This window comes from Sciurus carolinensis, chromosome 1 (genome assembly GCF_902686445.1).
Source record: "Sciurus carolinensis chromosome 1, mSciCar1.2, whole genome shotgun sequence".
NCBI classification, from domain to species: domain Eukaryota; kingdom Metazoa; phylum Chordata; class Mammalia; order Rodentia; family Sciuridae; genus Sciurus; species Sciurus carolinensis.
This window is the reverse complement of record NC_062213.1, coordinates 27,126,367-27,139,372: the sequence shown is the minus strand read 5'-3', so window position 1 is coordinate 27,139,372 and position 13,006 is coordinate 27,126,367. Positions and strand designations below refer to the sequence as shown.

Sequence of the window (13,006 nt, the reverse complement as noted above, 5' to 3'; positions counted from 1 at the left end):
CTACAAAGAATTACCTTTAAAATAATTTTATATCCCAATATAATGTTATATTCAGGACTAAGACTGTATTTACTTTAAAAAATTTTTATTCTAACATGATGTTGCCATGGAGGAACTGTGGAATGTATGAATCATGTGAATGAATGAAAGTATGGATTTGAAATAGGAAAGAAAAACATAATCATTTATAGAAAGCTCAGTTTCTTTATAATTCCACCTTAATATTCTAGAAGGGCCTACCAGTAAATTGGCAAGAATACTAACCAGTAAGTTCAACATTTTAAATTTTGTTTTTAAAATTTTTATAATTAAAAAAATTTTTTTTTCTTTCTTGTCAAAGGTATGATTTCTGAGGATAAGTAGGGCAAACCTACTATTTAAAGTAACAAAGGATGGATGGGGCAATCAGAGTTCTGGCATTAAAACCGAAATAAAAACTGAATTAGCCATATAAACAACTAAATTCTCCCCATCAGCATTACTGAAGCTTCCTGAACCTTTTGTCCATTCATTTCCCAGTTAAATGATAAAGATGTCATTGTGAAAACATAGGCTTTGGCAAATGTGCATTTCATGTTCTCCATGATTATACTCACAGCTACCCACGTCAGCAAGAGAACTGATTTGGCTTTTAAGGAATATAAACTTTATTTCTCTTTTTTTCATTTGAAAGTCAAATGTCTGTTAAAAGTTGTCTTTCTTTTATTTTATCCTGTGTTAAATAAAGATCAAGAGATGAAAACCTGAATGTGTACTTGAAACAAATATATGATACAAATTGAAAAGATATAGCCATTTGCTATAAATGACCATATTTTAAAATTATGTTATTAAATACTTGAGAAACAAACTGTAGTGGAATAAAATTTAAAATAATGTTGGCTTGCCAGGCAGGCACAGATGTGCACCTCTGTAATCCCAAAAGCTCAGAGGCTGAGGCAGGAGGATCACAAAAGCAACTTAGCTAGGTCCTGTCTAAAAAAAAGCCCCAAACAAAACAACAACAAAAAAACGTGCTGGGTATATGATTCAGTGTAGTTGAGCTCCACTGAGTTCAATCCCTGGTACCAAAACAAATGAAACAAAAAAATTGTTGGCTTGCAATTTTATGACCATAAAAATTTTCCATAAATACATTTTTTGCATTGATGTAGGAATTACTTATATTCAAAAAGAAAAAAAGTAAGTGATAAAGTATTTTTTAACATGAAGAACAATGGAGAAAGGCAAAATATGAGGTAAATTAAAAGCATTATTTCAGTCATATTAACCGTTTGCCTGATAATCTTAAAATAAATATTCAGTTTTTTGCTTTTTTTTTAAGGTAGCACAATAATGCAAAAATTTCCTTTTTGTTCCCACTATAATCCACAACAATGATATATATTTCCACTAAGGCAACACACCAGTGTAGAGTTATTCACATCAAAAAATAACTTGACAAATCCTAGATATTTTAGTATAGATACACTGAATTTCTCAGAACATCTTGAAATTTGAAGCATGTAGCACATAAAGTTAACACTTGTGTAGATAAATGAGAAAAGGTAAAACTCGTCTTATATCATATAATTCTAGTTAGAATTCCAAAATAGATATGCGAATCAAATAAAATATTGGGAAAATTCTAGTAAACATAATATTTAATTCTGCAAACATTTTACTTCCATTTCATGTTGAAATGAAATTTACTATTTTGGAAGTATCTGACCTGGTAAATTTTTCTATTCATATTTTATTATAGGATATATGTATTTCTTTCCAAAACGTATTAACTGATTTATGTATCAATCATATTTTAACATTGTTTTCCACAAAATGGACAGAATCAACTTTGAAAATAGATTTTTATCCTAAAATATGTGAATAAATTATAATTATACAGCTTAATACTTTGAAATTAACTATTGTGTGCTTTTAAAACACATTATTCAATTTGATAAATGATGTCCTATTGATATTTGCTGTTTGGGGTTTAGTGTTTAACTAAAAAAATATAAACATCAGATTTTAAAATTGTGGGACAATAAAATATTTAATAACATAGAATTCCCAAGTTTATATCTTGATAATTAACATAAAAATTCAATTTGTGTCACTTAGTATGTATGTGTATAACTCAATAAGCACAGGGAAATTCCTTTTTTATGTAATTTTAGTAAATGATTTTTATTAAAAATAGTTAAAATATTTCATCGAAATCTGGAAATAAAAAATTCACTTGAAAATACACTCTTGTTGAAGAATCAACAATAGTGCCATACATAATTTGCAAGAACTACTCTCATTTACTCCCAACATACTGTTTTAAAAGTTAGGTACTATAACATAAATGGCTTGTTTCAAAGGTTTGAACATAGATGGATGTAGGTAAACAGGGAGGTGGAAAATTTTTACCAATTGCTATTAACCTGTATCACAAACATGCAGAGCATTACCAAAACCATTTTCCATGTTTGTTACGTTTGTTTATGTTAATACAGATGTATGCTTTAATTCAGTGATTCTTTATTTCTTTTTTCTTTTTCTTTCTTTCTTTTTTTTTTTTTTTTTGCAGAACGTAGGCCTTTGTGCTTCTAAGACAAGTACTCTACCAACTGAGCTATATCCCCAGTCCTCAGTGATTCTTTCAATCTGGGATTATGAGATGGACATCAACTTATCTATAAAAACCTGACTGTGAGAAAAAGTGAATATTTCAGACCATGAGATTTTCAAAGGAGTGAATAATAATTGATTTATAAAATACTAAGGACAGTGTTTGAATAAATTATATCAAACTAAGAATACTTTTTCTTAAATGAAATTGCTATTACAAAAAATGCTCCTCAGAAAAACTACTTTTGTAGAAATTTAGATATATTCAAATTAAGAATTCTTACAGGAAAAGACCAATTTTAGAAATTTTAGTCATTTTTATCTCAGAATCCAGAATTACAAAACTTGATTGTTATCATCAAATGAAGTCAGAATAATTTATTCATATATTAAAATATGGAATAAATTTTAGGAAAAACAATTTGAAGTTGGAAAATTACTGCATCAAGCCATTAACTCAATACACATTTAAATACAATAAAATATGAATAATCATCATGCATGTTATATAAATATTAATGTAGTTAATTTGGTAAATACACAAATATTTTGATAAAACACACACAAACAACACAGACACCACAAACTTCACTCTTGCACTAGAGAAAGTAACAAAAAAGGAGTACACTCACAGATAGAAAACTTGTTGCTGTTGTCTTTCCCTGGAAACAATTTAAATCCTCTAGATTTAAAATCTATGGCCTTTTTCACTAGTTAAAAAAACAAACAAAAACATGTATCAGAAAATACAATTCAAAAATGAAATTCAAGTTAACAAATTTTGTTAGCATGGAAGTATGCAAGTTAAAGAAACTGCTTTCTTAAGCCTGTATAGGGTACCCCAAGGAAAATACAAAAAAAAAAAATAATAATAATGATGATAAAGTAATATAATCACCTAGTAATATAAGCAATGTAGAAGAATTTTAAATATTCTATAGGGAGAAAAGTGTGATACGCATAGGTATTTTTTAAAACTATCCAAACTTTTATATAAAACCAAACTCTTAGAACTTTATCATAAACCACTTGAGTTCACCAAATTGTATGGAATAAATTTAACTAGAAAAACAAATAATGCTGGGACATTAGTATAGCAGGAAGAATTTAATGAACTTGGTTTTAAAAATTAAATTTAAAAATTTAATTACTTAAAAATTTAACTTATTTGAAATATTAGGAAGCACTTAAGAAAATAATACAATTGAAAATATTCAAAATACATTTTAATAATTCTTCCACTAATTTCCATTCATTATCATTTCTTTTGATACTATGTCATTCTACATTCTACAAAACGTGTGAAAGTGAATTACAACTATTTGGAATCTTGATAGTATTTGAAAACTTGCAACTTTCTATTATTTCTAATCTTAAATATAGAAAAATCAATATCCTAGGATGAGATATCACATTGTGCACTATATCAAAATAGATACAACTGGATAATCTAAGAAAAAAATATATCCATATAAATTCAATGGAGTTATCTAGAAAATATTTTTTAATTCAAATATGTTAAAAATATTTTCCAAGTAATTTGGATTAAAGAAACTTTTGCTTCCTTCTGGTACATATTATTTAATTAAGTCTAGAATCTATGGATTTTAAAAAGTGATAATAGTTCTGAAGAACATTTAAAATTTTTATTGACATCAAGTAAAATAAAGAATATGTATTTAACTAAAATTTCTCTAATTAAAAAATATTACATAATCTCGCCTAATTAGATTCAAATATCAATTACTTTCTTTCAGGAAAGACATAGCATGAACAAAAATATAAGAAATATATTTAATGTAACCAATTACAACAATCTTTACATAGCATTTTTAAATCAGGTTTATGGTGAAGGATAATAGCTTTAAACATTATGCAATTAGGGCTCGGTTGTGGTGCTGGGTTCAATCCCCAGTACCAAAAAATAAAGTGAAATATAAAATAAAATAAAAATAATTATGCATTAGGTTTGTTCACACTATCAATTTGGAGAAAGCAAAACTGATCTTCATTTGATAGTTTAAAATCATTGTTTCATTGATTCTGGACTGTCATTTTACCAACTAGTTCAAATTACATATATCGATTATTGGATATGAATATTTTTGTGATTTGTTTCTTCTTGTTAGTACTCCAAAGGTAGAAAGGAAGAGACAGATGGTTTATTGGGATATGTATTTATGAACTATCTATGCATGCTATGTAGATTAATAGAGGAACATAACTGGATTACGATTTAAGACTCCCAATCTTGACAATTATTAGTTGAGTGATTTTGCAAAAGGTTCTGCTTTTTTTTTTTTAACCTCCATTCCTTCTCTTAACAAAGTAGGTAAAACTAGATTAACCTCTTCATTTCTTTATGGTTCAGAGATTCTGTGACTCTTATTTATAATGAATAAAGACTACAGGCCTCTCTAGTGGTGATTCTCCACCTACACCCCGATGGTAACCTAAAGCATAATTCTTCTGAAGTATTCAAATACTCTAAGTTTAGTTCTGCCACTTTCAAAATGTCCTGCTGCCTCAAAATATTTTTTTATAATAAAAAGAATTAGCATTTTTTTAATTTTTGTGGCATACTTATAGATTTTCCCATCCCAAACATGAATTTTAATAAGGAATCTACCTCTATTTTTCTCTGCATTGTACAATTTGACTTTTTAAGTATTACAAATTAGTCTGAAGATTTCATGATAGTTTCAACTCAAGTTTTAAATTCTAAAAGAATTTTTTTTACGTGATGGCATTGTACAACCAAAGGCAAAAGTTGTAAAATATTTTATGGGTTAAAGGGTTCACTGTTGTAAATAATGTTTCAATACTGTTATGTGTGGGGTGGAAAAATATGTATATGGGGAGAGGGACAGGTTTGTGTGAATGCTTATATTTAATATGGATTATTTGGTTAAGGCAAGGGAACAAAACCTGAAGACAAAAACAATTGAATGCTTTTAGCCAAGAGAATATCAATGCAGATCAGGAATTTTAAGTATTTTTTTCTTGCTCTGAAAGGACTTTTATTTATGTTCTCTTTTTAAAAGCATTTATATATCAAATTATTTTATTTAAAAAATCTACAGTTTTTAAAGACAAAATGATAATAACTAAAATTTAGATAAAAGAAGATGAAAGGTCAGGAAAATATATATTTTAGGACATAAAAGGTTGTGAATGAGCAACAATATAAAATTTAAATTCACACAAATTTTAAAATGTTAGTAAACAAATACTTGAGAACATTTTATAATTTTTATAGCAAGAACACGTATTTATTTATGAATAAATCAAAGGGTTGAATATTGTTTTGATTATAAGATTCTGTCCTATGTCTTTTATAAGAGATTTAATATCACAAATGTGCCATAAAAATTTAAATAAATCTGACATGTCACTAAGGAATGTTTCTAGGTTAACTTAAAAAAAAAAAACTTCTTAAAATTATGTATTTCAGTAAGAAGCATGTAAAATTTATACAAAAGAGAGTCAAAGTCGAAATGCATTTTGATATATTTATAGGTCAAGAAAATATTTAAAGGCAGTGTGTTATTTGTGGCAATTCCCTTCACTATTCAGTGAGCTTCTCAAGGGCAGACAAAAAATATTTTTTTATGTTGTGCAAGTGTGTGAATAGATAAATGCAATATTATTAGTTCTCGGTCATTTAACTAAGGGTATCTTTTTGAGAGAATTTCCTTTATTAATTTTGAGTTAGGAAAGGTGGAAATGATAAAAGACTGAATACTCAAGATCATTTGTAAAGCTATTTTTAAACACAAAAAAACTATGTATGCTCTAATAAATTTAGAAAGCACTAAATGTAAGACTTAGAGTCTTATGCAAAAAATCTGTTTCCTTTGTTTTCTTATGTTTTTATATGCCAAATTCTTTTTATCACTTACTAGTTTTTATTACTTTTTTGTTTAACCCTTTTTTGTATAATAGAATATGTTTGAATATGTGAAAGGTTGGGCAAAAAGGAACAATATTGGAGCAATCAAATCCATCTTTGCTCAGTTGAAAACCCCCTTTGTTTCTGTAACTTTCATTAGGTCAGTTTTAAACCATTATAATGGATTAGCACTGTGGTATCTTCCAGGTCAACTACTGTTCTATTATCCCCCAAATCAGTTTGAATTCTAAACTTCCTTTTAAAACATATTAAAATAAAGTGATGTTCAATATTTATTTAAGCTTTGCTTTCATGTTAATAAGCTGAAGTCATGTATTCGAAATGAATTAAATAACTCCTATTACAAAAAATAAACATATGTACATATGTGAAAATGACCTTGATTTTCTTCTAAATATGTGTTTTCCTTAAGAAATAGGTGTCATATGACATTTTTTGGATTCTGATTAGTGTAAATTAAGACCATGAGTGGGAGACAACAGATTAGGATGTAGTTGAATTAGTACTGGTGTTGATTTTTATTTTTAGAAAACTAGACATATTATATAGATATGATAGGTTTGGAAAAGATAACCTTTAAGTGGTCTCTCTATCACAGAGCTTCTATAACATAATCATAAAATATCTCCTGCCTTCATATTCTTCATTGAAACTTGATGGGTTTTTCACCACACAGTCTCAAAAATTCTATATCTATATTTTGATTGTTTTGTTTTCATCATTTAAATATTCAAAATATTTAAATTTGGAGAACATTTATATCTTTGAAAACAAAACACATTAGTATTAGTAAAACACTTTTATCAATTGGAAATAATTCATATTCAAGTTTGCGTAGCATCATTCTCCTAGCAGATAGTACTATTGTGTATTATGTGTCATTAGAAAAATCCTAAAACTTCTCTCAGTTTCCACCTAGGTTATTTTATAATATAATAATTAAGATAAAATGAATGTAATATTATAACTTTGACTTTTCAAGTTTGCCATATTTATTCTGACAATAAAATATCCTGGAAGTGGCGATGGCTGCATTATAAATATGTGATTCAATCAGAATATGATAATTCTTGAAATGGGAAATAATTTCTCAGGTGCGAAGTAATTGGTATCTTACTGATATGAGGGGGTATTTATGCTTTAACATTTATTTTCAAATGTTCAATAATGTCTTTATCTTTACCTTTTGTACACCATTTGCTATAGTATATACTTTTTGTTTTATAATTTCTACTAGTTTTTTCAATTAATTATAATCTTAACATTGTATTCAATAAGTAAAATGTATGAATAAGAAATTAATTTTCTTTAATTGTATATTCAAAATAACTGACATGTGTTTTGATTTTGAGACGATGGCACATCTTAGAATTTACATGGATACTAAGAAATACAGTCACTGACTACTAGTTATTACAGGTTAAACAATGTTCTTTGTTACATTTCTTTCCCTTGAGTAGGAACTGGCAGACTTGTTTTCTAGTCCCATAAGACACGAAATACATCTGTTAACTTCTCCATTCAGTTCTAGAAGGTTCATTCCTTTAGCCTTAACTATTTGGAAATAGAATTTGGACATAAAAAAGACAGGCAAATGTCATTAGAACCCTTAGTTCTAGCCTGGAGAGTAAAATGTATTTAGAGGTTATTAAAGGAATTATCTGTGTTATGAAGACAGGTTTTGTCCATTTGTGTGCTTAAAGGTAAGTAGCTGCTCAATGCTACAGGCCTACAAAGAATAAAAGTTAACATTTTAAAAACATCCTACCCAGCTGAACAAAACACTTAAGAGTATGTTTAGCATAGGGGCCTCTACTGATGACTTCTTCCATATAATCCTTGGAAGAGGAAAGACTGAGAAATTATGTTGATGTCAGAGTAAATGCTGGACAATATTCCTGCATTGTCTGTTTTTCCAACTTTCATGTAAGTTTCACCACTGGATTAATAATACAAATTTCTGTGAAAATCACATATCTTTATAAATGTTTCTACTGTCTAATTTTTAAAAATGTGATTAGAAATATGCTGCAATTACATCATGTTTCTGGAGTATACAGATAGAAAGTATAATAGAAAATTCAACAGCATACTATCAAGTTATTCAAATGAAAAATATTTTATAACAATGTTAAAAATTAATGAAGATAAAATCGTATCAAGAGAAATAATAATGGCCACCATTTGATGGTCAAAAGCAGTGATGCAACTAATTATTTTCAAAAGTACGGAAAACTTCATTTATAGAAAAAATATAAAATAGGGATTTGTGAGGTCTAAAATATTTTCAAATTCAAAATAAAATTTCTATATTTTAAAATATAGAAGTGAATACTATACATTAATTTTTATAATTACTTAAAATTTTGATGTACTCTTCCTATTAAAATGATACTTAAAATCTTAATGTACTCTTCCTATTAAAAAGATACTAGAGATAAGTAATTGGTTCAAATACTATAGTATGTTTGTTTATTTTTGTGTTACTCGGGATTGAACTCAAGACCTCATGCATACAAGGGAAAGCACTGTACCACTAAGCTACATCTCCAGCCCTCCCAAAATGCTTTTTAGATCTTAAAATTCTACACATGCCACCACTAGTTTGTGGCTAATACTTATTCTCACATATAGAATGTGTCACTATAAAATATATGTGATGCTCAAATTTTAATAAGAAATATGTAATTGTGAAATTTACCACCATGCTTAACTTCTATAATAAATTCTTAAATTGGCATATAGCAAGAGTCTATAAATGTTAGTTATCCATATCTAATTATTACCAGTTATAATTAGTCAATCTCAGAGGCCATTCCAATTGGTGATTCAATATAATAAAATTTTTTCAACTATTTTCTACTGTCTTTTTCATTATGTAAGAATAGTATCCAAATTGTCATCTACTCCCTGGATTTCTAACTCAAAAATTGTATTTTGTACTGTTAGAACCCTGCCCAAATATTTTATCAAATTAGAAAATTTAGTTGGGATATATAGAAAGTTCCTTAAACATATAATCAATCACATTAGATTATATGAACCTATGAAACAATTATTGAACATACAAGGGACTTATAATTAGCCCATTTCCATTTTTCAAAAGAAAATCCTGTAGCAAGTTCTCAAAATTGAAAATGAGATTGACTTCAATTCCCAATCTTTTCAACCATTTTACAATAGAAATATTTGTAAATTTTTTACTTGGGAAACTGAAGAGAATAGTAAGAATGATAAGGTAATATCATGCTTTATAAACACAATTTGTTAATTTTTCACAGGCCTTATAGATTGAATTACTTTTGTTACTTTTTATATAGGAGACAGAGGGCTGGGGATACAACAGCTTGGTGCTAGATTGCTTGCCTATCATGTGCAAGGCCCTGGGTTTGATTCTCAGCACAGCTAGAGGGGGAAAAAAAAAGGCTAGGAAACATTGAACAGTGTAGATAACCAGCTGAAAAAAAAGAATCACATAACTAATCATTGTCTAAAGACTCTAAAAATTATATATGGACTTTCTTCCTTCCTGGAGATGTAACAAATTCAGGAATCCATAACATTTGCCTACATAACAGCAGATGCACACGCAATGCTTGGCCTAACAGGTCTTACAGTTGTGGTGTGCTGTAAAATGTCAGGATTACATGAAAAATGTGGGCTTTATATATGCACTTTAGGGATTCTTATAATTGGCATAATAAAAGTCATCATATGGAAGAGTTACCATTGATATGGTTTGCAGATAATTTTAACACTTCAGAACTATCTCAGTCTTTAATTAAGCTTTTAATCTTTATTTTCTGCCAATTTCAAATAAACTAATGCTAAAAAGTATCTTTGGTCCTTTAATCAAATATTAACATCCACTCAATTTATGCATTTTGTTAGGCCTGTTTTTGGTTGATATACCATACACTCCTGAACATAAATGACTTTGTTTGCTTTCATTATAATTTGTTTTCACATAAATTTTACTATAAAGTTAACATGTAAAATGATAACAATATTTTCTTACTCAAGATAAAGTAAGGTACACCAAATACGTTTTCTTTTCAGTTTCAAAGACTACTTATGTCTACTATGATGCTTTCTAAAATGAGAAAGAATCAACTGTTTTAATAATAGTAACAACTTTAATGATTCTCTTCAGCTGTATAGTGGAATGAATCTATCCTTCCACTACAAATTTCCTTAGTGCAGTGAAGAATTATAAATTAAAAATTTATAATTGTGAAATTATAATTATAGTTTCATTATAGTTTCACTATAATTGTGAAACTAGAGAAAATAGAATTACTTAAAGATTCTATCATTCCTGGGATTTAGGTAATATTACTTTAAACTTTTGTCCTTAGGGAAATGAGGTACCTAAGAATCTTAAAATATGAGTTAATCTTTTTCTTAATTTGCTCTCATTTATCTCTACCTTCCAAGATTTTTATACTAGAGTATATTGTCTTCTTATAAGGACTCCAGAAAAGGAGAGTCCCACTTATTGGTAGTATGTATAAGATACTGGGTACCCAATGCCTACCTGTTATTGAAATCATAAAAAAGCAAGTGAAATCAGTTCCTCTATTTCTCCTCACGTGAAAATAAAGAAAAGTTAGGTGGATAGTCCAAGGCCATATGTATGTTAGTATAGGATGTTCATTCATTTGACTTTGACAATTGAATACTAACATCTGTACCACCATCTAATTATGAATAATATCATTCCACATGTTCAATCAGAACTCTCAAGTGTATATCTTGGAAAACTACAAGCAGATAGGATTAATTCATCTTATTCCATTTATTCAAAGCTAATGTAAAATTTTAAATTACTAGTAATATTTGATTTTAAGTATGCTTTCTTTTAATGTGGCTTAGAAACCCACATTGACTGGACTTGATATCAAATAAAGACTTTGATTATTTGCCTATAGCACCAAGTATAATCTCATGACTTGAATTCTCATAATATGGTACTTTTAAGAGTATGAATACATGAATTAAAATGGTACAGCATAAACAAACTGATATTTGAAATTTAATTCATCATCTAGAGTTTTTAGCAAAATCACCTTTGACTGTATTCCTTTCTAATGGGAAAGTTCAGGAGAGTTGAAATTTTTTCTTCTTTAATGTACACCTACTCAATAAAAAATTTCTGGCCTCTGGATAAAATCAATTGAGAAATTTCTATCATTTTAATATTATTTGATATCATGAAGAAATGCCACTTGAAGAACATTTTTAAAGGAAGAGAAAGCATCAACATGAAAAAACAAAAGTCCACAATTTAGAATATAAATGATGTAATTATGAAGAGAAAAATATTACATGCAATGCACCCCAAACCTAACACCATGCTGTTCTACCATGTATGAAGGTTCTGCTCTTTCTAAAATTGTAAAGATTAATTGTGTGATTTCACTCTGTGCACAGCAGGGCAGCCATATGCTCTAGAAAACTACATGCAAGAAAAGCAGCTTGTTGCAAAAGTGGGTGAAAATGCCCTGAAATAATTCTGAACAAGATAAAAATGTCTCTAACACAGGGCCATTTCCTTCTATTCCAAAAGGCAGAGGAGTCCGCTTTGGCGCTAGCTTTGAGCACAAATATAAAGTCTAGCCCCTTCAAAATATTTTAACAAGGAAAAAGATTTAAAAGTCATACACATCACATTTACTGTGATCATTTCATTCACAGGTAAAATAAGTTCTGTAATGACTTGAGAAAATCAGCTACACATAAAGCCATTTTCATCTCTGATATTTAAAGTTAACCTGTCCCTTCTTATCAATTCAATACATATTGTTATGATTTTCCTTATCTTCTCATTCTATTAAAATGATAAATATATTCTAGTACAGAGAATAAACTACCAACATTCTGAATAATGTTGGTGTGCCTAGTAATTGGTAAAGAATTAGGAAAAAAAATATAAAATAAGTTCCACATTACTATGGAACAAAGGAGTTAATGTAAAAAAAAAAATGTAGGTTTCCTGAAAAACCTACTCAAAGATTAATAAAATATTAGGTTGTCAGAAATTCTTAAAATCTCTGCACTCTACACAGGGCTAATTCAAAAGCATGGTTTTGAAGGGTAGCATTGGATAAAAATGTTAAAGTGGTTACTTGTAGATTTGTCATTTGGATAGAAAATAAATTTGCATTGCTTGATGTTGTCATACAAGTCCTCAGTCATTCAAAGTATTTTTATCTAATACCTTTAAAAACTACATAACTTGTTAACAAGTAAATTCTAACATTTTACTTTTTCTCTTCTTTTTTCTTCCAAAAATCAATTACTTAACAAAATGTAAAAGAAGTAGAAACAGAACAATATAATTACTGTTATGAATGATGTTCCTTAATTTTACCAATGAGATGAAATAGAGTAATGCAATAGAAAATGAGAAGGATATCCAATAAATAATCATGTATTTAAATAATAAATTGGCACAATTCTGGACATAGATTTTTTTGAATAGTTACAGATGTC

At 28.2% G+C, this 13,006-nt stretch overlaps 1 protein-coding gene across 1 annotated transcript in view; it reads right to left on the bottom strand.

Annotated features, from left to right (window-relative positions):
* Csmd3 (CUB and Sushi multiple domains 3) overlaps window positions 1-13,006 on the bottom strand; it is a 1,190,022-nt gene that overhangs the window by 724,669 nt on the left and 452,347 nt on the right. Inside the window, 1 exon segment of the mRNA XM_047516388.1 lies at window positions 3,231-3,308. Coding sequence (XP_047372344.1) covers window positions 3,231-3,308 — 78 coding nt within the window.